General features: G+C 44.8%; 1 protein-coding gene across 1 annotated transcript in view; it reads left to right on the forward strand.

The window, feature by feature from the left end:
- The window catches only part of LOC115501321 (IQ motif and SEC7 domain-containing protein 1-like), an 86,323-nt gene that overhangs the window by 35,902 nt on the left and 24,953 nt on the right, over window positions 1-25,468 (forward strand). Inside the window, 1 exon segment of the mRNA XM_030296353.1 lies at window positions 25,048-25,310. Coding sequence (XP_030152213.1) covers window positions 25,048-25,310 — 263 coding nt within the window.

Genomic DNA, 25,468 nt, shown 5'->3' on the forward strand with positions numbered 1-25,468 from the left:
AGGCAGCTACAGATGGGTCTTGTTTTTCAATCCATCCTGTCACCCTAGGTCTTTTGGTTGGAGTGTTTATTTTCTTATATCCAAAGTAATTATTGACACGTATGTATTTATTGTCATTTTACTACTTGTTTTGTGGTTGTTTCTGGAGATTTTCTCAAATCCTTTATTGTTTTTCTCTCGCTTTGATGTCTTTCTAATTTGCTTTCATGATATATTTGGATTTCTTTCTCTTTATTCTTTGCATCGTATTAGTGGGTTTTGGTATATGATAATAGCATTAATTTGATATCACCTCTTCTGCGTGTAGCAGTCTATATTAAGTTGATGGTCACTTAAGTTAGAGCTCATTTTTTTTTCTCCTCCCCTGTTTGATAAGCTATATATTGTATATCCTTTTTTGGGACATTCCTTGAGGTTTTTTTTTACAGAAATATACATTTTTACTGCTTGTACATTTCCTGCCTTTATACTGTCACTTTTGATCTCTCCTTTCCACTCAGAGTCGCCGATAATATTTCTTACAGGCTGATTTAGTGGTCACAACTCCTTCCATTTTTGTTTGTCTAGAAATTCTTTATCTCTCCTTCTATTATGAATGATAGCCTTACTGGATAGAGTATATTTGGCTGCGATTTTTCTCATTCATCACTTTGAATATCATGGCATTTCCTTCTGTCTTGCAAAGTTTCTGTTGAAAAATCTGCTGCTAGCCTTGTGGGTTTTTCCATTGGAAGTGAATGACTTGTTTTGCTGCTTTTAAGATTTGTAGCAGTGGGCGCCTGCGTGGCTCAGTCGGTGAAGCATGACTTAACTTAGCTCAAGTCGTGACCTCGCAGTTCATGGGTTTAAGCCCTCCAGTGGGCTCTGCAGCGACAGCACAGAGAGTGCTTGGGATTCCCTCTCTCTCTCTCTCTCTCTCTCTCTCTGCCCCTCCCCTGGTTGTGTCTGCGTTTTGTCATGGAAATAAAAAAAAACAAAAGCGGGGTAGTACAGGAAGATGGTGGCGTAGGAGACGCTGGGCTCACCGTGCGTCCTGCTGATCACTTAGATTCCACCTACACCTGCCTAAATAACCCAGAAAACCGCCAGAGGATTAGCAGAACGGAGTCACCGGACCCAAGTGTACGAGAGGCCCACGGAAGAGGGTAGGAAGGGCGGCGAGGCGGTGCGCGCTCCACGGACTGGCGGGAGGGAGCCGGGGCGGAGGGGCGGCTCGCCAGCCAAGCAGAGCCCCCGAGTCCGGCTTGCAAAAGCGGAGGGGCCTGACGGACTGTGTTCCGACAGCAACGCGACTTAGCGTCTGGGAGATCATAGGTTAACAGCTCTGCTCGGAAAGCGGGAAGGCTGGAGGACAAAGGGAGGGTGAGCTGCGGAGCCCCCATGACAGAGCTCAGTTTGGCGGGGAACAAAGGCGCTCGCCAGCGACATCTCCCCCGCCATCCCCCAGCCAAAATCCCAAAGGGAACCGGTTTCCGGCCAGGGAAATTGCTCGCTCCGCGCAAACACCCAACTCTGTGCTTCTGCGAGCCAAACCTCCGTCAGCAGATCTGACTCCCTCCGGCTGCCACAGGCCCCTCCTGAAGTGGATCACCTAAGGAAAGCGAGCTAAGCCTGCCCCCCCTGCCACCGTGCACCTTGCCTTCCCACCCCAGCTAATACGCCAGATCCCCAGCATCACAAGCCTGGCAGTGTGCAAGTAGCCCAGACGGGCCACGCCACCCCACAGGGAATCCCGCCCCTAGAGAGGGGAAGAGAAGGCACACACCGGTCTGACTGTGGCCCCAGCGGTGGGGGGGCAGACATCAGGACTGACTGCGGCCCCGCCCACCAACTCCAGTTATACACCACAGCACAGGGGAAGTGCCCTGCAGGTCTTCACCACACCAGGGACTATCCAAAATGACCAAGCGGAAGAATTCCCCTCAGAAGAATCTCCAGGAAATAACAACAGCTAATGAGCTGATCAAAAAGGATTTAAATAATATAACAGAAAGTGGATTTAGAATAATAGTCATAAAATTAATCGCTGGGCTGGAAAACAGCATACAGGACAGCAGAGAATCTCTTGCTACAGAGATCAAGGGACTAAGGAACAGTCACGAGGAGCTGAAAAACGCTTTAAAGGAAATGCAAAACAAAATGCAAACCACCACGGCTTGGATGGAAGAGGCAGAGGAGAGAATAGGTGAACTAGAAGATAAAGTTATGGAAAAAGAGGAAGCTGAGAAAAAGAGAGAAAAAAATCCAGGAGTATGAGGGGAAAATTAGAGAACTAAGTGATACACTAAAAAGAATAATATACGCATAATTGGTATCCCAGAGGAGGAAGAGAGAGGGAAAGGTGCTGAAGGGGTACTTGAAGAAATTATAGCTGAGAACTTCCCTGAACTGGGGAAGGAAAAAAGGCATTGAAATCCAAGAGGCACAGAGAACTCCCTTCAGACGTAACTTGAATCGATCTTCTGCATGACATATCATAGTGAAACTGGCAAAATACAAGGATAAAGAGAAATTCTGAAAGCAGCAAGGGGTAAACGTGCCCTCACATATAAAGGGAGACCTATAACTCGTGACTGATCTCTCTTTTGAAACTTGGCAGGCCAGAAAGAATTGGCACGAGATTTTCAGTGTGCTCGACAGAAAAAATATGCAGCCAGAATCCTTTATCCAGCAAGTCTCTCATTTAGAATAGAAGGAGAGTAAAGGTCTTCCCAAACAAACAAAACTGAAGGAATTTGTCACCACTAAACCAGCCCCAAGAGATCCTAAGGGGGACCCTGTGAGACAAAGTACCAGAGACATCACTACAAGCATAAAACATACAGACACAATGACTCTAAACCCGTACCTTTCTATAATAACACTGAATGTAAACGGATTAAATGCGCCAACCAAAAGACATAGGGTATCAGAATGGATAAAAAAACAAGACCCATCTATTTGCTGTCTACAAGAGACTCATTTTAGACCTGAGGACACCTTTAGATTGAGAGTGAGGGGATGGAGAACTATTTATCATGCTACTGGAAGCCAAAAGAAAGCTGGAGTAGCCATACTTATATCAGACAAACTAGACTTTAAATTAAAGGCTGTAACAAGAGATGAAGATGGACATTATATAATAGTTACAGGGTCTATCCATCAGGAAGAGCTAACAATTATAAATGTCTATGCGCCGAATACCGGAGCCCCCAAATATATAAAACAATTACTCATAAACAGAAGCAACCTTATTGAGAAGAATGTGGTAATTGCTGGGGGCTTTAACACCCCACTTACAGAAATGGATAGATCATCTAGACACACGGTCAATAAAGAAACAAGGGCCCTGAATGAGACATTGGTCAGATGGACTTGACAGATATTTAGAACTCTGCATCCCAAAGCAACAGAATATACTTTCTTCTCAAGTGCACATGGAACATTCTCCAAGATAGATCATACTGGGTCACAAAACAGCCTCCATAAGTTTACAAGAATTGAAATTATACCATGCATACTTTCAGAACACAATGCTATGAAGCTTGAAATCAACCACAGGAAAAATCTGGAAAACCTCCAAAAGCATGGAGGTTAAAGAACACCTACTAACGAATGAGTGGGTCAACCAGGCAATTAGAGAAGAAATCAAAAAATATATGGAAACAAACGAAAATGAAAATACAACAATCCAAACGCTTTGGGACGCAGCGAAGGCAGTCCTGAGAGGAAAATACATTGCAATCCAGGCCTATCTCAAGAAACAAGAAAAATCCCAAATACAAAATCTAACAGCACACCTAAAGGAACTAGAAGCAGAACAGCAAAGGCAGCCTAAACCCAGCAGAAGAAGAGAAATAATAAAGATCAGAGCAGAAATAAACAATAGAATCTAAAAAAACTGTAGAGCAGATTAACGAAACCAAGAGTTGGTTTTTTGAAAAAATAAACAAAATTGACAAACCTAGCCAGGCTTCTCAAAAAGAAAAGGGAGATGACCCAAAGATAAATCATGAATGAAAATGGAATGATTACAACCAATCCCTCAGAGATACAAACAATTATCAGGGAATACTATGAAAAATTATATGCCAACTAATTGGACAACCTGGAAGAAATGGACAAATTCCTGAACACCCACACTCTTCCAAAACTCAATCAGGAGGAAATAGAAAGCTTGAAGAGACCCATAACCAGCGAAGAAATTGAATCGGTTATCAAAAATCTCCCAACAAATAAGATTCCAGGACCAGACGGCTTCCCAGGGGAGTTCTACGAGACATTTAAAGCAGAGATAATACCTATCCTTCTCAAGCTATTCCAAGAAATAGAAAGGGAAGGAAAACTTCCAGACTCATTCTATGAAGCCAGTATTACTTTGATTCCTAAACCAGACAGAGACCCAGTAAAAAAAGAACTACAGGTCAATATCCCTGATGAATATGGATGCAAAAATTCTCAATAAGATACTAGCAAATCGAATTCAACAGCATATAAAAAGAATTATTCACCATGATCAAGTGGGATTCATTCCTGGGATGCAGGGCTGGTTCAACATTCGCAAATCAATCAACGTGATCACACATTAACAAAAAAAAAGAGAAAACCATATGATCCTGTCAATCGATGCAGAAAAGGCCTTTGACAAAATCCAGCACCCCTTCTTAATAAAAACCCTTGAGAAAGTCGGGATAGAAGGAACATACTAAAGGTCATAAAAGCCATTTATGAAAAGCCCACAGCTAACATCATCCTCAACGGGGAAAAACTGAGAGCTTTTTCCCTGAGATCAGGAACACGACAGGGATGCCCACTCTCACCGCTGTTGTTTAACATAGTGCTGGAAGTTCTAGCATCAGCAATCAGACAACAAAAGGAAATCAAAGGCATCCAAATTGGCAAAGATGAAGTCAAGCTTTCGCTTTTTGCAGATGACATGATATTATACATGGAAAATCCGATAGACTCCACCAAAAGTCTTCTAGAACTGATACATGAATTCAGCAAAGTTGTAGGATACAAAATCAATGTACAGAAATCAGTTGCATCTTATACACTACAATGAAGCCACAGAAAGACAAATAAAGAAACTGATCCCATTCACAATTGCACCAAGAAGCATAAAATACCTAGGAACAAATCTAACCAAAGATGTAAAGGATCTGTATGCTGAAAACTATAGAAAGCTTATGAAGGTAATTGAAGAAGATTTAAAGAAATGGAAAGACATTCCCTGCTCATGGATTGGAAAAATAATATTGTCAAAATGTCAATACTACCCAAGCTATCTACACATTCAATGCAATCCCAATCAAAATTGCACCAGCATTCTTCTCAAAATTAGAACAAGCAATCCTAAAATGCATATGGAACCACAAAAGGCCCCGAATAGCCAAAGGAATTTTGAAGAAGAAGACCAAGCAGGAGGCATCACAATCCCAGACTTTAGCCTCTACTACAAAGCTGTCATCATCAAGACAGCATGGTATTGGCACAAAAACAGACACACAGACCAATGGAATAGAATAGAAACCCCAGAACTAGACCCACAACGTATGGCCAACTCATCTTTGACAAAGCAGGAAAGAACATCCAATGGAAAAAAGACAGCCTCTTTAACAAATGGTGCTGGGAGAACTGGACAGCAACATGCAGAAGGTTGAAACTAGACCACTTTCTCACACCATTCACAAAAATAAACTCAAAATGGATAAAGGACCTAAATGTGAGACAGGAAACCATCAAAACCTTAGAGGAGAAAGCAGGAAAAGACCTCTCTGACCTCAGCCGTAGCAATCTCTTACTCGACACATCCCCAAAGGCAAGGGAATTAAAAGCAAAAGTGAATTACTGGACCTTATGAAGATAAAAAGCTTCTGCACAGCAAAGGAAACAACCAACAAAACTAAAAGGCAACCAACGGAATGGGAAAAGATATTTGCAAATGACATATCGGACAAAGGGCTAGTATCTAAATCTATAAAGAGCTCACCAAACTCCACACCTGAAAAACAAATAACCCAGTGAAGAAATGGGCAGAAAACATGAATAGACACTTCTCTAAAGAAGACATCCAGATGGCCAACAGGCACATGAAAAGATGTTCAGCGTCGCTCCTTATCAGGGAAATACAAATCAAAACCACACTCAGGTATCACCTCACGCCAGTCAGAGTGGCCAAAATGAACAAATCAGGAGACTATAGATGCTGGAGAGGATGTGGAGAAACGGGAAACCCTCTTGCACTGTTGGTGGGAATGCACATTGGTGCAGCCGCTCTGGAAAGCGGTGTGGAGTTCCTCAGAAAATTAAAAATAGACCTACCCTATGACCCAGCAATAGCACTGCTAGGAATTTATCCAAGGGATACAGGAGTACTGATGCATAGGGGCACTTGTACCCCAATGTTCATAGCAGCACTCTCAACAATAGCCAAATTATGGAAAGAGCCTAAATGTCCATCACTGGATGAATGGATAAAGAAATTGTGGTATATATACACAATGGAATACTATGTGGCAATGAGAAAAATGAATATGGCCTTTTGTAGCAACGTGGATGGAACTGGAGAGTGTAATGCTAAGTGAAATAAGCCATACAGAGAAAGACAGATACCATATGGTTTCACTCGTATGTGGATCCTGAGAAACTTAACAGGAACCCATGGGGGAGGGGAAGGAAAAAAAAAAAAGAGGTTAGAGTGGGAGAGAGCCAAAGCATAAGAGACTTAAAAACTGAGAACAAACTGAGGGTTGATGGGGGGTGGGAGGGAGGGGAGGGTGGGTGATGGGTATTGAGGAGGCACCTTTTGGGATGAGCACTGGGTGTTGTATGGAAACCAATTTGTCAATAAATTTCATATATAAAAAAAATAAAAAATAAAAAAGATAAACTGCAGCCTTAAAATAAAAAAAATAAGGGGCGCCTGGGTGGCGCAGTTGGTTAAGTGTCCAACTTCAGCCAGGTCACGATCTCACGGTCCATGGGTTCGAGCCCCGCATCAGGCTCTGGGCTGATGGCTCAGAGCCTGGAGCCTGTTTCTGATTCTGTGTCTCCTCTCTCTCTGCCCCTCCCCTGTTCATGCTCTGTCTCTCTCTGTCCCAAAAATAAATAAACGTTGAAAAAAAAAATTTAAAAAATAAAAAAATAAAAATAAATAAAATCTTCAAATTGGATTATCATAAACATATTAGTTGCTTAATGCTAGATTCCTTCTCCGGTCCTTAAGTACCTTCCAATATGGTGTAGATAGGAAATTAGAGCTCTTCATATGCTGATCCCAGTGGAATAATAAAACTATATGAAATTTTAAATCGGTTTTTATATTTTTATTAGACTTCATGGTAGTTCTGGAAAATGGCTCAAAATTCTGTAATCCTGTATTTCTCTTCTATACTTTAAATCTTGTGCCTTAAGATTAATATTTTTGTTTGTTTTACTATTTTTTTTAATGTTGATTCTTGAGAGAGAGTGAGGGAGCATATGAATCGCAAGCCGACTCCATGCTTCGTGTGGACCTCACGCAGGGGTTGATCCCACGGCCTTGGGATCATGACTCGAGCTGAAACTAAGAGTTGGACGCCCAACTGACTGAGACACCCAGGTGTCCCAAGATTAATTTTAAAAGCAGTATTCATATAAAATCCTGAATTAGTGTTTCACAGTTAAAACATTTTATGACTCTTAATGCCATTCATTACAGAAATGAATATTTGTCTATATTAGTAAAAGCATATTTTACATTCTTAAAACTAATGTTGAAATATAGAGTTGGAATCTTGAATCTCATGTTTTTTTTTCCCCCTGCTTTAGGTATTGTATTATTTTTACTCTTTAAAAATATTTTTAGTGTTTGTTTATTTTTGAGAGAAAGAAAGTGAGGGAGAAGGGGAGGGGTAGGGAGAGGGGGACAGAGGATCCAAAGCAGGCTCTGTGCTGACAGCAGAGAGCCTGATGCGGGGCTCGAACTCATGAACCAAGAGCTCATGACGTGAGCCAAATTCGGAGACTTAACTGACAGAGCCACCCAGGCACCCCTCCCCTGTTTTCATTATTATTCTTTATTTGTTCTTTATTTTTATTATTTGACAATTTAGTGTCCAGTTATGTAATATTAGTGTGTACAGTGTAGTTTTGGATTCGGGAGTAGATTCCCATGATTCATCACTTCCGGATAACCCCAGGGCTCATTCCATCATGTGCCCTCCTCAATGCCCACCATCCCTTTTTTCCACCTCCTTACCTCCCCATCCCCATCAACCCTCAGCTTGTTCTCTGTCTTTTAAGAGCGTCGTATGGTTTGCCTCCCTCTAGGTATTTGTAACTATTTTTTCTTTCCCTTCCCCTATTGTCTTGTGTGAAGTTTTCAAATTCCACATATGAGTGAAAACATACGATATATTTCTCTTGACCGACTTATTTCACTTAGCATCATACCTTCCAGTTGCTTCCCCAGTGTTGCAAATGCTAAGATTCCATTCTTTTTCATGGCCAGGTCATATTATTCCATTGTATATAGACCACCACCTCTTCTTTAGCCATTCATGAGTTGATGGACATTTAGGCTCTTTCCATAATGTGGCAATTGTTGATAGAAATGCTATCAACTCTGGGGTACATATGCCCTTACAAATCAGCACTCCTGTATCCTTTGGATAAATGCCTAATAGTGCTGTTGCTGGGTTGTAGGGTAATTCTATTTTAAATTTTTTGAGGAACCTCCACACTGTTTTACAGAGTGGCTGCACCAGTTTGCATTGCCACCAACAGGGCAAGAGGGTTCCCGTTTCACCACATCCTCGCCAACATCTGTTATTTCTGGAGTTGTGAATGTCACCACCACACTCTGACCGATTGAGGTGGTATCCCAGTGGGGTTTGATTTGTATTTCCTGGATGATGCGTGATGTTGAGCATCTTTGCATGTGTCCTTTGGCCATCTGGATGTCTCCTTTGGAAAAGTGTCTATCCACGTTCACTTCCCCTTTCTTCGCTTACTTGGTTTTCAGGTGTTGAGTTTGGCAAGTTCTTTATACACTTTTTTATCCTAACCCTTTATGTGATATGCCATTTGCAAATACATATCTTCTCCCATTCCGTCGGTTGCCTTTAAGGTTTGTTGATTGTTGTCTTTGCTATGTGGCAGTTTAGTATCTTGATGAGGTACCAAAAGTTCATTTTTGCTTTTATTTCCCTTGCCTCTGAAAGTAAGTAATTTGAGCCTTTGTCTCAAGTAAGTAATTGCTGCAGCAGAAGTCAGAGAGGTGGTTGCCTGTTTTCTCCTCTAGGATTTTGATGGTTTCCTGTCTCACGGTTAGCTTTTTCATGCATTGGAGTTTATGTTTGTGTAAGGTGTAAGAAAGTGGTCCAGGTTCACTCTTGTGCATGTTGCTGTCCAGTTCTCCCAGCACCATTAGCTAAAGAGACTGTCTTTTTTTGCATTGGCTACTCTTTCCTGCTTTGTTGGAGCTTAGTTGGCCACACATCTGTGGGCCCATTTCTGGGTTCTCTATTCTATTCCATTGGCCTCTGTGCTTGTTTGGAGCTAATACCGTGCATTTGAGGAGTCCAGCTTTGTAGTTCAGGCTAAAGTGCGGGATTGTGATGCCTCCCCTACTCTGGTTTTCTTTTTCAACCTTACTTTGGTTGTTCTCGGTCTTTTGTGGTTCTCTCCAAAGTTTAGGATTGTTTGTTCTAGTTCTTTGAAGAATGCTGCTGTTATTTTGATTGGGATTGCATTGAATGTACAGATTTCTTTGGGTAGTATTGACATTTTAACAATGATTGTTCTTGCAACCGATGAGCATGGAATATTTTCCAGGTTCTTTGTGTGTTATTCAGTTTCTTTCATAAGTTGTCTATAGTTTTCAGCATACAGATCTTTTACCTCTTTGGTTAGGTTTAATGCTAGGTATTTTATGGTTTGGTGCAGTGGTAAATGGGATCGATTCCTTGATATCTCTTTCTAATGCTTCATGATTGGTGTGTAGACATGCAACCGATTTGGGTGCATGGATTTTTTATCCTGCAGCTTTGCTATTCAGCAAAGCATGTATCAGTTCTAGCAGTTTTTTGGTGGAGGCTTTCAGGATGTCCACATAGGGTATCGTGTCATCTGCAAACTGTGAAAGTTTGACCTCTTCTTTGCCAACTTGGATGCCTTTTATTCCAATTTGTTGTGTGATGTCTGAGTCTAGGACTTCCAACATCATGTTAAACAACAGTGGTGAGAGTAGAAATCCCTTCATGTTCCTGATCTCAGGGGAAAAGCTCTCAGTGTTTCTCCATGGAGGAGGCTATGAGCTGTGGGCCGTTCATATGTGGCTTTTAGGGTTTAAAGGTCTATTCCTTCTATCCGACTTTCTTGAGGGTTGTATTAAGAAAGGGTGCTGTATTTTGTCAAATGCTTTTTCTGCATCTATTGACAGGATCGTATGGTTCTTATCCTTTCTTCTCTTCATGGGATGTGTCATGTTGATTGATTTCTGAATATTGAACCAGCCCTGCCGCCCAGGAATGAATCGCCCTTGATCCTGGCGAATTATTCTCTTAATATACTGTTGCATTACGTTTGCTAGTATCTTGTTGAGAAGAAGAAGAAGGATTAACTCTGCTTTAAATGTCTGGTAGGATTCCCCTGGGAAGCCATCCTTCCCAGGACTCTTATTTGTTGGGAGATTTTTAATACCTGATTGAATGACTTCACGGGTTATGGGTCTCTTCACGTTTTCTATTTCTTCCCGTTTGGCTTTTGGTAGTGTGTGGGTGTCTAGGAATTTGTCCATGTCTTCCAGGTTGTCCAGGTTGTTGGCATATACTTTTTCATAGTATCCTCGGATCCTTGTTGTATTTCTGTGGTGTTGGTTGTGATCTCTTGTCTTTCATTTGTGATTTTATCTGTTTGGGCCTCTCTTTCTTCTTTTTGAGAAGTGTGGCTAGGGGGTTATCAATTTTGCTAACTTAAAAAAAACACATCTCTTAGATTGATTGATGTGTGCAACCTTGTTTTTGGATTCTATAGGATTTATTTCTACCCGACTCTTTTTTGTTTCTCTTCATCTGCTGACGTTGGGCTTTCTTTGCTGCTGTGTTTCTAGTTCATTTAGGAGTGAAGTTAGTTTCTGTATTTGGGACCATCCTTGCTTCTGGAGATGGGCCTGGATTACAATGTATTTTCCTTCTAAGGACTGCCTTTGCTGCATCCCACAGGGTTTGGTTTGCGTGTTTTCATTTTCATTTGCTTCCATACGGTTTTTAATTTCTTCCTTAATCGCCTGGTGGACCCATTCTTTCTTGAGTAGGAAGTTCTGTAACCTCCATGCATTTGGAGGTTTTCCAATTTTTGTTCTTGTGGTTGATTCCAAGTGTCTGAGCGTTGTGATCTGAAAATATGCATGGTATGATCTCAGTCCTTTTATGTTTGTGGAGGGCTGTTTTGTGACCCAGGATGTGATCTATATTGGAGAATGTTCTATGTGTACTTAAGAAGAATGTGCATTCTACTGTTGTTGGATGAAAAGATCTCAATATATTGGTGTTGATATCCATGTATATAAATGTATATATTAAGGCCAATATATATCTATGTATATCTGAATACATCTGGTGCAATGACACACTGGATCTGTGTTTCCGTACTGATTTTCTGTCTTGATGATGCGCCTATTGCCATGAGTGGCGTCTTAAAGTTGTCTACAATCATGGTATTTGTATGTATACATTTATTCATGTTTGTGATTAATCGATTCATATATGTGGGCCTTTCACTTTGGGGACATAACCATTTGCAAGTGTTAGCTCCTCTTGATGGATAGACCCCTTAATTATGACCCAATGCCCTTCTGAATCTGTTACTACAGTCTTTGGTTTAAAATCTGGTCTGTCTGATGGAAGTATGGTGACTTCAGCTTTCTTTTGACTTCTAGTAGCATGATGGGTGGTTCCCCATACCTTCGCTTTGAATCTGGAGGTGTCCTGGGGTCTAAAATCAGTGTCTTGTTGACAGCATATAGATGGATCTTGTTCTTTGGTTTGGTTTTGTGTTTTATCCATTCTGATTCCCTGTGTCTTTTGATTGGGGCATTGAGTCCATTCACACTCAGAGTGATTAGTTAAAGATATGGATTTAGTGTCATTGTATTATCTGAAGGTTTCATGCTTTTGGTGAGGCCTCTGGTCCTTTGTAGTCTCTGCTGATTTCCACTCACAGAGTCGCCCCTTAGGGTCTCCTGCAGGGCTGGTTTAGTGTTCATGAACTCCATTAGGTTTTGTTTGTCTTGGAAAGCCTTTCTGTCATTTTCTATTCTAAATGACAGCCTTGCTGGGGAAAGGATTCTTCGCTGCATATGTTCCCATTTTTCACATTGACTGTTTCCTACCCCTCCCTTCTGCCCTGCCAAGTTTCATTGGATAGGTCTGCTGCTACCCTTTTGTGTCTTCCCTTGTCGATTAAGACCTGTTTGTCCCTAGCTGCTTTCAGAATTCTCTCTTTATCTTTGTATTTTTCTAGTTTCGCTTTGACATGTCGTGGTGTTGACCTGGTTTTGTTGATTTGGAAGGGAATTCTCTGTGCCGCCAGGACTTGGATACCTGTTTCCTTCCCCAGATGAGGGAAGTTCTCAACTATCTTTGTATCTTTTCCTATAACTGGAACCTCACAATAGATATCTTTGTGTCTGCCCACACATTCTAAGATGGGACAGATTAATTTTTGTATTTTCTGTTTATTTGAAACAGAATTTTTCTCATTTGATCTTGAAATCCCCAAAGGATTAAAAGTTGGATGTGAAAAAATTAGACCCCTTTGGTAAAATTGGTCATAACCTTGGGGTAAAGGCCCCTGTTCCTTCTGTGACAGCACAGCCTGATGCCAGAGAAGACATGGTTGTTGCCCCTGTGGTGAAAACATAAAGCAGGAAATGCAGAAAGCTGGACAGTGACACCACATAGGGGGAAAGCGTTACTCACATCCCAACTCCAGAGAAACGTTTCACAGGCCTCTGTTCCCAAAATACTCCAAAGTCCATGTGTTCCTGGGATGAAGAGCAAACACATGCAGGTCCAAGGGGAGGCGACCTCCATTGGGAGCAGTTGTCAGCGATGTGGGACTTTCCTGGAAGGAATTCAGGCAAATTAAACCCTATGGGGCAGAGCTGATCGCCCTCAGATGGTGGTTTATGGTCTGGGGAGCAGCAGGTCCGTTGACAACATAAGGAAACCAAGCCCCAGGAGATCCACAGTGAGAAGTCCTCACCTGAAGGGCAGCAGCTCTCCAGTACCAGGAGAGTTCATGGAGCCCAACTCATCTGGTATCAAGAGAGACCACAGAGCCCTGGTGGTCCCGTACTGGGAGAGCCTACAGTGCCCAGGGTCCTCCCTTTCCCAGCCACCATGTCTGGTCCCAGGCTGATGGCTCAGCTCTGCTCCCCTGAGTTCAGAGGGGCCTCATGGCAGGAGAGTGGGGTGCTCCAGGAGGTGGGATCTGAGTTCCAGAATGCTGAGATACAGGCCTGACGTTATGACAATCGAAATTGAAGGGTACTGGGATGCTCACCTAGCTTGTTTTACTAGTGAACCCAGGCTGTGATGTTAGCTTTAGTTTCCACATCTGTGACTGGAGGACATAACTTGGCCTTCTTGATGGGTTGTCTGTTGGATTCTCTGAGAGATGTGGTGGAATCATTGCCTGGTGCCTACAAGACATAAAGAGCCACCTGGCAGGATGCCACATGATCCTCTAGGGCAGGGCACTCCTGGAAGACCCTGCTCAGGTCTCTGCCTGGTTCCCACCTCCTGGGAACATTCAGCATTGTCTGAGGAGATGGAGATGATCCCGGATGTCAGCAGGTGCTACACGAAGGAAGGCCAGCCATGGGAGGAGAGCAGGACACACCCTGTGCCACCTTCTAGGACCCAGGCTGTTACACCCTCTGACCTCAGCCCAAATAAATTCCCCTGCTGTGTGGACTTGACCTCCATCATTCACTTCTTCACTCCCTCTCTCATTCACTCCCTCATTCACTCACTTCTTCCTCATTAAGCAGGTGATCTCTGGTCCCTGCCATGTGCCCAGCACACTGACTCCATCCATGAGCATGACCCCAAGGGGTCACCACAGGAGGCATCTTCCTTTGCAGTGTCTGCGCCTTCCTGCGCTCTGCCTCCTTTGACGAGGCTCAAGTCTGCTGTGTGACCATGTCCCCCTGACCAGCTCTGTCCCCAGGGCTTGAGATCCTCAGGATATCTGTGCTCCCAGGCTGCCAGGAGAGGATGTGCCTGTGACTGTGGTGAAGGACCGAATCCTCTGGCAGAGTTCAGGCTCACAGATGCGACTCTTCTGCAGGGGCAGGTGGACTCTGGGGGCATGAGGTGTCATCAGCAGGACTGCAGTGCTGTCCTAGTGCATTGCCAGCTTCAGTTTCCCAAATCCAAGACCAATACCCTAACAGCACCTGCCATACACCCTTGTGCTGTCAAAGTGACAGTCCCCATCCTGTGTCCCTGCTTGCAGTCTGCTCTCTTTGAATTTGATCATGTTCTGTCCTGACTTGGGGAGGTGGGGTCCTTCTTCTGTGTGATAAGATCATAAACAAGGAACATGGAGGATCCTGCCCTTGTTCAGACTTGGATTCTCAATGTTTCTCTTGTCTAGAAATACAGTGGATGCAGAACTGAATAAAAGAGTGGCTCCTTTCAGGAAGGAGAAAAGAGCCCTGAGTAAGGGTCCTTGCTCTGTATTTTTAGCATCAGAAGGCTTACCAACATGATGGATGTATTATAGAAAGAATAAAAGGGTGATTATTAACCTATGTGTGTGAGAGAAAGGAGCTTTTTATGTTATGTGGTGTTAGGGTTTGGGTCAATATAAAAAAAAAATCCTGGCATCCAGCAGATGGCTGTTCACGACAGGCATGAGACACATTGTCTGTTTATCTTAATTTGCCCACGGATAAGACAGAGAATGCTGCCTCAGAGTTAAGAAGGCAGGTTTCTGTTGCTGGTTAGCTCTGCTCCAGGTGATTTCACCCTGTTGAGGCTGTCTTTATCCCTCTTTACACGTATACCTATTCTGGAGCTTCCATCTTCTGAAAGCAGCTTTCTGCTTTTGTACTATGCTGGGGGTGCTTTCGCCCTGTTTACTTAATCTTGGATGCTTTCACTCTGTGTCTTCCTATTCCTGTGTCTTTGTTCTATGCTGGGGGTGCTTTCGCCCTGCTTACCTCTTTTGGATGCTTTCATCCTGCGACTTCCTATTCCTCTGTCTTTTTCCATGCTCAGGACGCTTTTGCCCTGCTTACCTAAACTTGGATGCTTTCATCCTTAGCCTTGTTAACCCATTGGTACAAGCTCAGGGATTCCTATACTCAATTCCCACAGTCCCACCTTTTTTTTTCTCGGTTTTCTCTAGTGTTTTGTTCACAGACCGTCATGACAAGTTCCTGGTCCTTCTTTTGTTTTTGGGTGGCTTGGCGGGTGACTCTGCAAAGATATAAAAAGAGACACGGTATAAGTATTCTGCTTCCCAGAGTTATCCAGAATTTGACATGTGTGCTGGCTGTAAGTGAGAAAAGATTTAAGTCATGCCACATTGCCCACGAATCAGGCCATTCATTTCTAATTTGGTCGTCTGTATATTGTAGCTGTTGGCTCAATGTCACAACCAAATTTCCTATAATGTTAGAGGCATAGAAAGGAAAAAAAAAAACACTGTAAAGGTGTGTCTGGAAAGCATCCCAGGCTTGGGAGTGACTATAAGGAATGGCAGTTATGCAAATATGCTGGTCGTTAAGGTCACGGGGCAGTTTAGAGTGGAGGAACAAGGCCTTTTTCCAATAAATTCCACTGCAGCTTCAAAAGCTTCAAGGCAGGCCAAAGCTTGTCTATCAATAGAAATTTGGTTTATTAATTTTTTGGTAGTATTGACCACAAATTTAACGAGGACATGGGCTGTTTGATGCAGGCTGATTCCAGTGACACTGGCAGAGGGGATAATGCTTACTGCTGCTAAGGTGCCCATGATTAAACGGCCAACAAATCATTTTTGCCTTACAGCTGAATACCAGCGTTTAACAAGCTTGGAAAGTGAGCCTCATCCTGATGGATGCATATAGGGCTCAGAGCTATTAATAGGAACCCAGGCTGAGACACACTAAGAACTCATAAAGAGGAGAAATTTAATTGGTAGATGTTATATTTATTTACTCAGGACATAAACCCACCCATGGTGGTAGAAATGTTATACTTATTTTCTATTGGTTGGATTTGCAAAGTGGAGGTAATAAAGAGAATGTAAGGAGAAGGAATGCAAATAGTAGCCAATGCAAATTGGTCAGGGAGTCCCATGTTTTGTTAATATGTTTATTTATATAAATTCCATCATGGCTAACACTATGAGTCAAGAAGGGAAGGCCTAGGTCTCAAAGATTAACAACCATTTTACATTTTCCTTTATGAGTAGAAATATAGGGCCAGACCAACCTCTGTCTTTCCAAAAAAAATATATTATTCTTACTAGATTGGTCGAAGGATATGGTCTTATTCGAATATTTTGTTTCAAGGTGGCCTCTGGGACCCCAGTCAATTAAAGTCCAAGTGACCTAGCGAATATTATGCTCAGTCTCTCCGTACCAGGTTGTCCAAGGAGTATTATTCCAGCGGTGGTATGAATACTTGAGACTAGAACAAGCTAGAAGATTAGGAGTGTGAGATAAGTTTGTTTTTGAGGTATATCAAAATTTGTGGCTGAGAAAAATTTTAAATTGTCTGGCCTTGTAGAGGTTTTGGGCTGTACATGTAAATGGCAGTTGATTCTTCATTTGAGACAAGCACATAAGTTACTAAGTTTAGTAACACACCTAAGGAGGTTCTGAAGTAAGCCACCATTGTGGTCTGGTCATATAAAGCCAGTGCTCTTGTTCAGCTTGGAAGGGTGGGTTAAGATTGGCTCCTCCCATGATCTCCATGTCATTATTGCTAATAGGTATATCCCCATCTAGGAGTGTTAAGCTTGTCACATATAGGTGTATTATGTAGATGAGCATAATCTAAATATTGAGCTTGGCCTGGACAAATGAAGGCAAGGAGAAGAATCAGGGTTACCTGTATCGAATTCCTGTCAGTGATTGAGATCATGGCTATCAGATGCGTTTCAGAAGTGTATGCAATACCATTGTGTTGTAAGAGGATGCTTGCCTGGTTAGACAGATATTTGAGGCTTCCCAATGTTATATCAGGGACAAAGACTTGCATTTGCAAAGTGGCTTCAGGGTGAAGAGTCAATGAAGAGGGTTCTTCCAAAAAGGGGGGCGGGGTTTCCCATTCTTCCGAGACTTATTCTCTGGAAGTCCTGGTCATTTGGAAGATACCATGGTGGTCTCCACCATGCCATGGTACAGCTTTACCAACTGAGAGGGAACCCACAAAAGTCCAAGAAAGAACACAGTCCTAAAAGAACACAAGCATATCCTCAACCCAGGTGGAAGTTTAGTGGGCCCAGTCTGTGTGGGACCCCCTTCAGGGGTTTTGTATAGCACCATAGGATGAGAAGGTTTCTCGGATTTTGAAGAATGTGGCATAGCTGTGGTTAGTCCTTGAGGATTAAGATTTTAGAAGTTAAGAATAATCACAGCACCAAAAAGAGCTGAGGTTGTTATGCAGACAGCCAAGGTATCCCCCCCTTTTCTGACATATATTTGAGCTTATTATGTGCTCATTTTACAATTGCTTCGCCTTATAGATTAAAAGGAATGCATAATTCTGACCAAACCTTAAGTAAACAACTCAAAAGGGCATGCTATTCTGTTTTTTTAAACCCTATTTGTTAAGATTGTGTTTTTATTTATTTATTTATATCTTTAACAAAAATATGTTTTTATTTTCATATCTACTTTTACATATCTCTTACTCTTTTATACACAGAATGACTTTCTTTATTTACATTAGCCTAATTACATTGAGCAGAATTTTAAAGCTTAGAGACCTAAGTCTCTAGTGAAAACTTAGTAGTAACATTTGTGAACTCTGCTATATCAGAAATTTTGTAGGTGGCAGACTTATGAAGCACAAGTTATATTTTTAATAGATTTTAGTAACCTTAGGGTTTTATTTGCCATAGAAACCCATAGCACAAATCTATATTTACTAAGCAATGCTTCAGCATTCTATTTGTTGTGGAAGAGACCTCAATGTCCAATGGATTTAACTTAATTTATCATTTAAATAAAAACTAAAGTGTAAGGATACCAAAGTCCCTGAAGGGCATTTAAACAATTACCCATGAAAAGTAGAGATAGACAAAGTTAACGATTGCTTTAAGTTATCCTTTTGCTAACAAATTGGAACACAGATAACATGAGCTAATTTGACCTTCAGGAAACCTTAGTAGAATGAATGAATATTTATTATTCAATTCTGATCATTTAAAAGAAATGAGCCCTGGGTGTTGTCTGCAAATCAATTTGTCAATTTTTTTTTAAATTTTTTTTTCAACGTTTATTTTTTTTTGGGACAGAGAGAGACAGAGCATGAACGGGGGAGGGGCAGAGAGAGAGGGAGACACAGAATCGGAAACAGGCTCCAGGCTCTGAGCCATCAGCCCAGAGCCTGACGCGGGGCTCGAACTCACGGACCGCGAGATCGTGACCTGGCTGAAGTCGGACGCTTAACCGACTGCGCCACCCAGGCGCCCCTCAATTTGTCAATTAATTATATTAAAATAAATAAAATGCATGTCTATCCTAATTTTATTTCATTTGTGTCCTCTTAAAAGTTTACCATTGTCATTTTTTTCCTGTGGAACCAGTGAGGAAATCTGAAGTGGGTGGTGAAAGTCTAACGGGGAAATTTTTTGCTCTTTGACAATGTGGAGGTAGTAGGTAATGCTGCTTGAGACATGAAGAGCAAGATATGCAGACCTCACCCCCCTGGTGCAGAAATTATAAGAGGGGGGAGGGAAGGCAGAAAAAGTGAGGTGCCACCAAGTAGCCTGGAGGCAGACAAAGGCCCAGAGGGTAGAGAAAGTGTTATCATGGTCCCAAAGCATGTCAGCTCAGATAGATGAGCAGGTACAGATTTTTGTTTTGTTTTATTTGGTTTTGCACTAGTGGATTAGGCAGTCCATGTCAGGCCAGAGAAGACAAGGACATTCCCCAAAGCAAAAGGAGTTTCAGCGGCTGCTAGGGAATATTCCTTAAAGTCTCCATCCCGAAGTACACTAATCAGAGACAATTGGCTCTATTCATTATAGTCATTGGCCCAGGAAATGAATGAGAGAGAAGCTCCCACAGAAAGTTAGATATTGGGAGAAATGGGGAGAGACCGTTAGAGTCCCCTTCAATAGGGATGGCCTGTGTAGAATATGACACACTATTTTAGTGCATTGTTGTTTGACAATTATTCGAAGCTGGGCTAGCTGCCTTAGTTGGGAATAGTGTCCTGGGCCAGAAAATTGTTCAAAAGACACAAGAATAGCAGCATCAAAGTTGTGCATGACATGAGTCACACAAGCATATAAAACTCTTGGGCATACACAGCATGGACGGCTGGGGTCAAAATGATTTTCAAAAGAGAGCCCCCATCACAGGCAGACATGTAATAAGTGCCACAAATAGGTTCTAAACTGATGATTTTAAAAGGGCTGTGGAGGCCATTCAACTGAACTGATTTCTGCAATTCTTTTACTATTTGGCAGAGCAGGACTTCATGGACATATTGCCCATTCTGCCTGACAGTGTGAAATGGCTGGAAGTCACCGGCCTTATGGGCATCCTTAATGTACTTTTGCATTGGGGTGAGGACTTTATCAGAACTAGTCGGTGAGGTTTCTGGACGCTCACTATCTTCTAACCCTTTTGAGTTGGGGGAGGAGTATCTTTTGGCTGTAAAGGCACCAAAGGCACAGGCTGACTATAAAAGCTTAGTTTATTTCCCCTCTCTATTGGGTAATTCTACACCTTCATATACATCGTCTGAACTCAAGGGGACAAGGGCAGAATGGACAAGGGACTGAGTGAGGATTACCTAGGGGTTGGGGGCATTAGCCCCCTCAGAATGTTGAGCTTTTAATGTTTTCTGTACTCGTTCCCAGATATCCAGATCATAAGTTCCTTGTTTGGGGAACCAAGTGCATTGTTGCTTGTTAATCATTTATAACTTAAGGAGTGCTTTCTGATTGAGTACATTGGTGAACCTATCCCAAAGATTGTAAAATATGAATGTTATTATTTCTACTCTGGGGATAGGAAGTCTCCCATAAAAATTCTCTCAAAAGTCCCATGGCAGCAAATCCTAATATAGTTTCACTTTTCTCTGACCTCGTCAGGGAAAGATTGAGGTCTGATGCATTTTTTGTAGAGATCTTTTGTCATTCTGCAGAGTTCTGCTGTCCTTGAGTTGTGTCAGCTTCTGGCCATGTTCACTTCTAATCACGTTGACTTCTAGTCATGTCAGGGTCATGATCTGTCACAGAATTTGAGTCTGGAGTTCTCGCTTGTCCTAAATTTTCCCTCCTCATTTTTTCTTTCTTTCTTTCTTTTTTTACTTTCTTTATTTATTATGAAGAGAGAGAGAGAGAGAACCAGTGGGGGTGGGGCAGAGAGAGAGGAAGATATAGGACCCTATGTGGGCTCTGTGCTGACAGCAGAGAGCCCAATGCGAGACTCAAACCTATAAACCACGAGATCATGATCTGAGGTGAAGTCGAATGCCCCATGCACTGAGCGCCCCAGGCAACCCTAAGTTTTCTCTCACTAAATAATCAACATTACTTTAGGATACAATTACTTCTTTTTTTCCTCAAGAAAAAGTGCATCTTCTTTTCTTTTACTGAAAGCAAAGGTTGGGCCCTGCTGATAAAATGACAATTCAACACTTCAGGACATTTTGTTGATGTGGCCAAGATTGTTTACATTAATAACTCCTTTGTTCTGGAAAACTCAATGGAAGCCACAGGCACAAAATCAGTAATTTGCAGAGGCAACAGTGGGGAAGGAAAGCAGGAACAAAAAATCAAGCTAATTCTGACTCAGCAACAAGCCCCCTGCTCCCTCTGCCCACTGTGCCTGCACCATAACCCCAGGTGACGTGTTTGCTCTTCAAGGTGTCAGGAGAAAGGGACTGGGTTTTTATTTAGCAGTTAATTCTGGGGACCTCAGTCCAAGGACACCTTGTGCCTTGTGCCAGCAGTGCACGGTTGAGTGTGAGGAAGAGACAAGGCTGAAAGCTAAGGTCCTAAATTCATGATGCTCCTCCATGATCCTTCTCCTCATGCGTGCTTGGTCGTGGTGGGATTACGGTTCTGAAATCCCAGAACTGTTAGAGCCCTGAGGAAGCCATGGGTTCCCTGGAGCCCTGGTCATAGCCAAATATCTTTCATCCTGAAAATGGAGTCTCCATGCTGGTGGACAGGTCGAGAGCTGTCACCACACCCCATCTCCAAATCCTATTTCCTAAGATTTCCTTTGGCCCCTTCACTGACTTCACTGAGGGCAAGGAGTCCAGGTCCTGGTGCTGATGCTGACTGTGCTGTAAATTCCCCAAGGGCCGTTCTGGGTGTCTTAGGGGGTGCTGTAGGTGGAGGAGTAATGAGGGGCAAAGGACAAACCTGGTTCTAGGCGTGTGAGCCTCTTATTTTGGCTCAGTGCTGCCACAATCCCTTTCTTCTAGAAGAGGACAGCAGGAGCCAGAGGCTACAGTGCAGATCTTAATATGTGAGCAGGCTGCCCCGCCCCAGAAACCCCTCACTTACAGCTGCACAGTTGCCTGGTCTCAGCCCCACTGAGGCTGCAGAGCCACAGGGCATCCAAGACATTTCTTAAATGATCACTTGGTTGGGGCGCCTGGGTGGCGCAGTCGGTTAAGCGTCCGACTTCAGCCAGGTCACGATCTCACGGTCTGTGAGTTCGAGCCCCGCGTCAGGCTCTGGGCTGATGGCTCGGAGCCTGGAGCCTGTTTCTGATTCTGTGTCTCCCTCTCTCTCTGCCCCTCCCCCGTTCATGCTCTGTCTCTCTCTGTCCCAAAAATAAATAAACGTTGAAAAAAAAAATTTTAAATGATCACTTGGTTGAAGAGATGTAGGAGCAGATGTGGGGACAGGGAGGGGAAATTCAACTTGTATAAAAAAAGGCACTGGAGTAGTTAAAATAGGTACCTGTTGATTTCAAAAGGTGAGAAGCCAGTTAACCTACCGTTCCACCCACTTTTATCCCAAGCTCTTTTTATGCTCAGTGGCTTGCGTTGCAGGAAGCTGAATGCCTGCGGCATGGGGACATGCCTGCTCCTGGGCTGTCTTGTCTGGAGACAGAGACTTCTCCAACCTCATGCTGTGTCTTCAGTATTCTCACAGCCATCCTGGCTGGAAGAACTTCCCTTACAGCCTCCAAATCCACCTGCAAAGCAAAGAGGTTGTGTCCTGTATGGTCACCATCTGCTCCTGCAGAATTTTGGGCAGAAGTAATTCCTGCATCCCCCAAGGCCAGCCACACAGAGGTTCAGGGTGCCCTGGGGGTGACCTACCTGGCAAGCACTTCTGCCCCTGAACCAGTGGCCTAAGTGAGCCATTATGCAGAGCAGTCCATACAGAAGGCTGAAGTCGCTCAGGATGCAGAAGCCGAAGGTTGGGCACAGAGCCCAAAGTGGGACACGAGGATACCAGTGACCACCACACCTCACCTGTTGCCCTAAGGAGCATGGGCTGGTAGGTGCCCATGGGCAGTGCCTACTTGATGTCTGTGTGAGGAACCCGGAGTCTGAAATGTGCCCCATATATGTGGTCCTGGGCCTTTCAGAGCTGTGGCTTTACTCCCCACCCCCTACCATGGTCTTGTCCTGAGGCTCCTTCTGCCCTGAGTCTCGTATCCATTTGGATTTAATGCATGGTTTACCCAACAACAAATCAAGCCCACTCTGGGTTCAGGGCCCATTCAGAGGAAAACCAGATTCCCCCTGTGGCCTCCACAGTGCTGTGGGGTCTGGCCCACCCTCCCTGCTGCTCTTCTGCCCCTCCCCTCATGCCCCCACTCTCAGCCACCCTCAAGCAGCTTCCTGGTCCTCAATTCTACAAAACCCATGGCTGCCTCAGGGCCTTTGCATGCACTGTTGCCTCCACCTAGGAAGCTCCTTAATAACTTAGGTGCCCAATGTCACCTGCTCAGAGAAGTCCTCTGATTCACCCGCAGGAGACCTTCCCTACACCCTCCTGCGATCATTCTGTCCCTTTGTCCTTGAGACCAAGGGTTAGAGCCTGCTTTGTGCTAGGCATTCGTTCATGACCAGCCCTGTTCACTGCTATCATCCTGAGCTGGGCCTAGTGAAAAGTAGACTCTCTGTCCTTAATCTTTGAAGAATCCGCATTCCCATGGCCCCTTGTAAGACTCTCCCTCCAAAGTGCATTCCACTTTCCCTCTGCATTCTGCTCCTCCCCGGGTAGAGGAGCCCAAATCTTGGAAGTCTGACATGCTGTGTGATGTTGGCAGGCTGGGCCTGGATCTGGGCCCCATATTGGGGACTCAGGGGAGGGACCAGGCAGGCCCCGGGGTGGGTGGCTGATGCAGGGTGCCTGAGCGAGGAGGTCCAGTCATTGCCACACGGGAGCACAGGCCCAGGGGTGCCAGACGGTCTGATTTTTCAAGAGAAGCCAGAAATCTGGATTCTGTGTTGAGCTCTCCCAATTTCTAAATGCTGGCGACTAACTAGAATTCTTTCCGCTAATGTCACATGAGCTAAAGAAAGCCCATCTGCGGGCTTGCCGCGGTGACCCCTTGCCACAGGGCTGGGGTCCTGTAGGGGCTGGCATGGAGTAGGGCTGTGAGGGAGCATGGCCTGCCCTGACCACAGCATAAGCAGCTGAGTGGCTGGGGAGGCCTGGGACGGGAGCAGTTCTAGGTTGGATACACCAGAGTCATGGGGAGGAATGGGGTATGTGGCAGGGGGTGGAGGTGGGGTCCCACCAGGGGTGGGGGAGCAATGCTACTCTGTCACCACTTCTGTGCTGGGCCCAGCTGGCCAGCAGCTGCTCCCTGCCAAAACTCCTGAAGGTGATGTTAGGGTGTGTGGTCATCCTGGGGTAAAAATAGCAAGGTCACCTTGCAGCAGGAAGTTTGCTTTCGCTGGCAGGTGGAAATACAGTATCTGCTGGACTCTGCTGTCAGCCAGGAGCTGCATGGTTTACGGGGACAGGTGGACACTGGCTCTCACCTTCCAGGCTCCTGGGGGACAGCAGTACACGGATCTCTACCTGCTGGAGCAAGGGAGGGGGCGGCTCCCAGTTAGCGGGTAGCCCTGCTGACCTCACCCCTGCACGGTGCCAGGTACACCACAGCGGTTCCACAGCTCCTCGGGCCCGTCTGAGGCTCAGGGGTTGTCAGAGGACACCTGCTTTCCAAGGGTCACACATGCAGCCCCGTCACACCACCCTGTGAGGTCAGCCAAGCCTGTCCTGGGCCTCCTGCCCAGCCCCTGAGGGGGCTCCCTCCACCACAGCCCACCAGGGCCCCATGGCTCCCAGTGCAGGTGGACACACTCAGCCCTGCAGGGCCAGCCCAGCCCTTCCCGGAAACTCCCTTTGCCCAGGAGGGGCCAATGCTGCACCTTTGCTTCCTCTCCCATAAGTTGGAGCTAGTCACGAGAACCTTCCACGGTGCTTACCGCACAGATCATTCCAGGCACCTGACTCTGTTCAAACTCAGGAAGTCCTTACAAGGGTGGTTGAGGCCCCTGGTGAGGTGAGGGGGCTGTCAGGCTCCTAAACCGCCCAGGTTACAAGAGTACCAACCAGCAGGGGGAGTGTGAGAAGTAAGTTAATATGTGTAGGTGCTTGGACATTGGTGCTCAGAGTAAGTGCTCGGCGCCTATTAGAGACTGTTTACTCTCGGTGGGTGGAGGGCAGGCCAGCATATGCTGGGCAGGGGGTTCCAGTCTGCCTGGCTGTGAAGTACAGGCAGTGCAGAGTGGTAGGGGGGTGGGGAGGGTCCCTGCTCCAGCACCCGTGCCCACACTCCTGCCAGCGGCCCAGTCCCAGCCCACGCCTGGTGCACAGTCTGGGCACTCCCGGGTTCCCCCATATTGCGGGCTCCAGGCGGAACAGGTTAGGGCACTTAGGGTACCCAGGGAGGAGAGAGGCAAGCCAGGAGGGGCTGGGACAGCCAGGGCCAGGCCTTTGTCTCGTCCCATCCCCAGGAAGCCTGAGAAGGGCGTCCAGTACCTCATCGAACGTGGCTTTGTGCCTGACACGCCAGTGGGGGTGGCCCACTTCCTGCTGCAGCGCAAGGGCCTCAGCAGGCAGATGATCGGCGAGTTCCTGGGCAACCGACAGAAACAGTTCAACCGAGATGTGCTGGAGTGAGTTCCACGGCTGGGGGGGCGGGGGCAGGGACCTGCGGCGCGCGCAGCGTCAGATTCGCCTGCTTGCTGGAGCTTACACCCAATCCTCCCCTTATCTCTTTATTGCTCTGAGACACAAACGGACGCCCCCCGCGGGTTCGTACATCACACCCTAC

This window comes from Lynx canadensis, chromosome A2, assembly GCF_007474595.2.
Source record: "Lynx canadensis isolate LIC74 chromosome A2, mLynCan4.pri.v2, whole genome shotgun sequence".
Lineage (NCBI taxonomy): Eukaryota > Metazoa > Chordata > Mammalia > Carnivora > Felidae > Lynx > Lynx canadensis.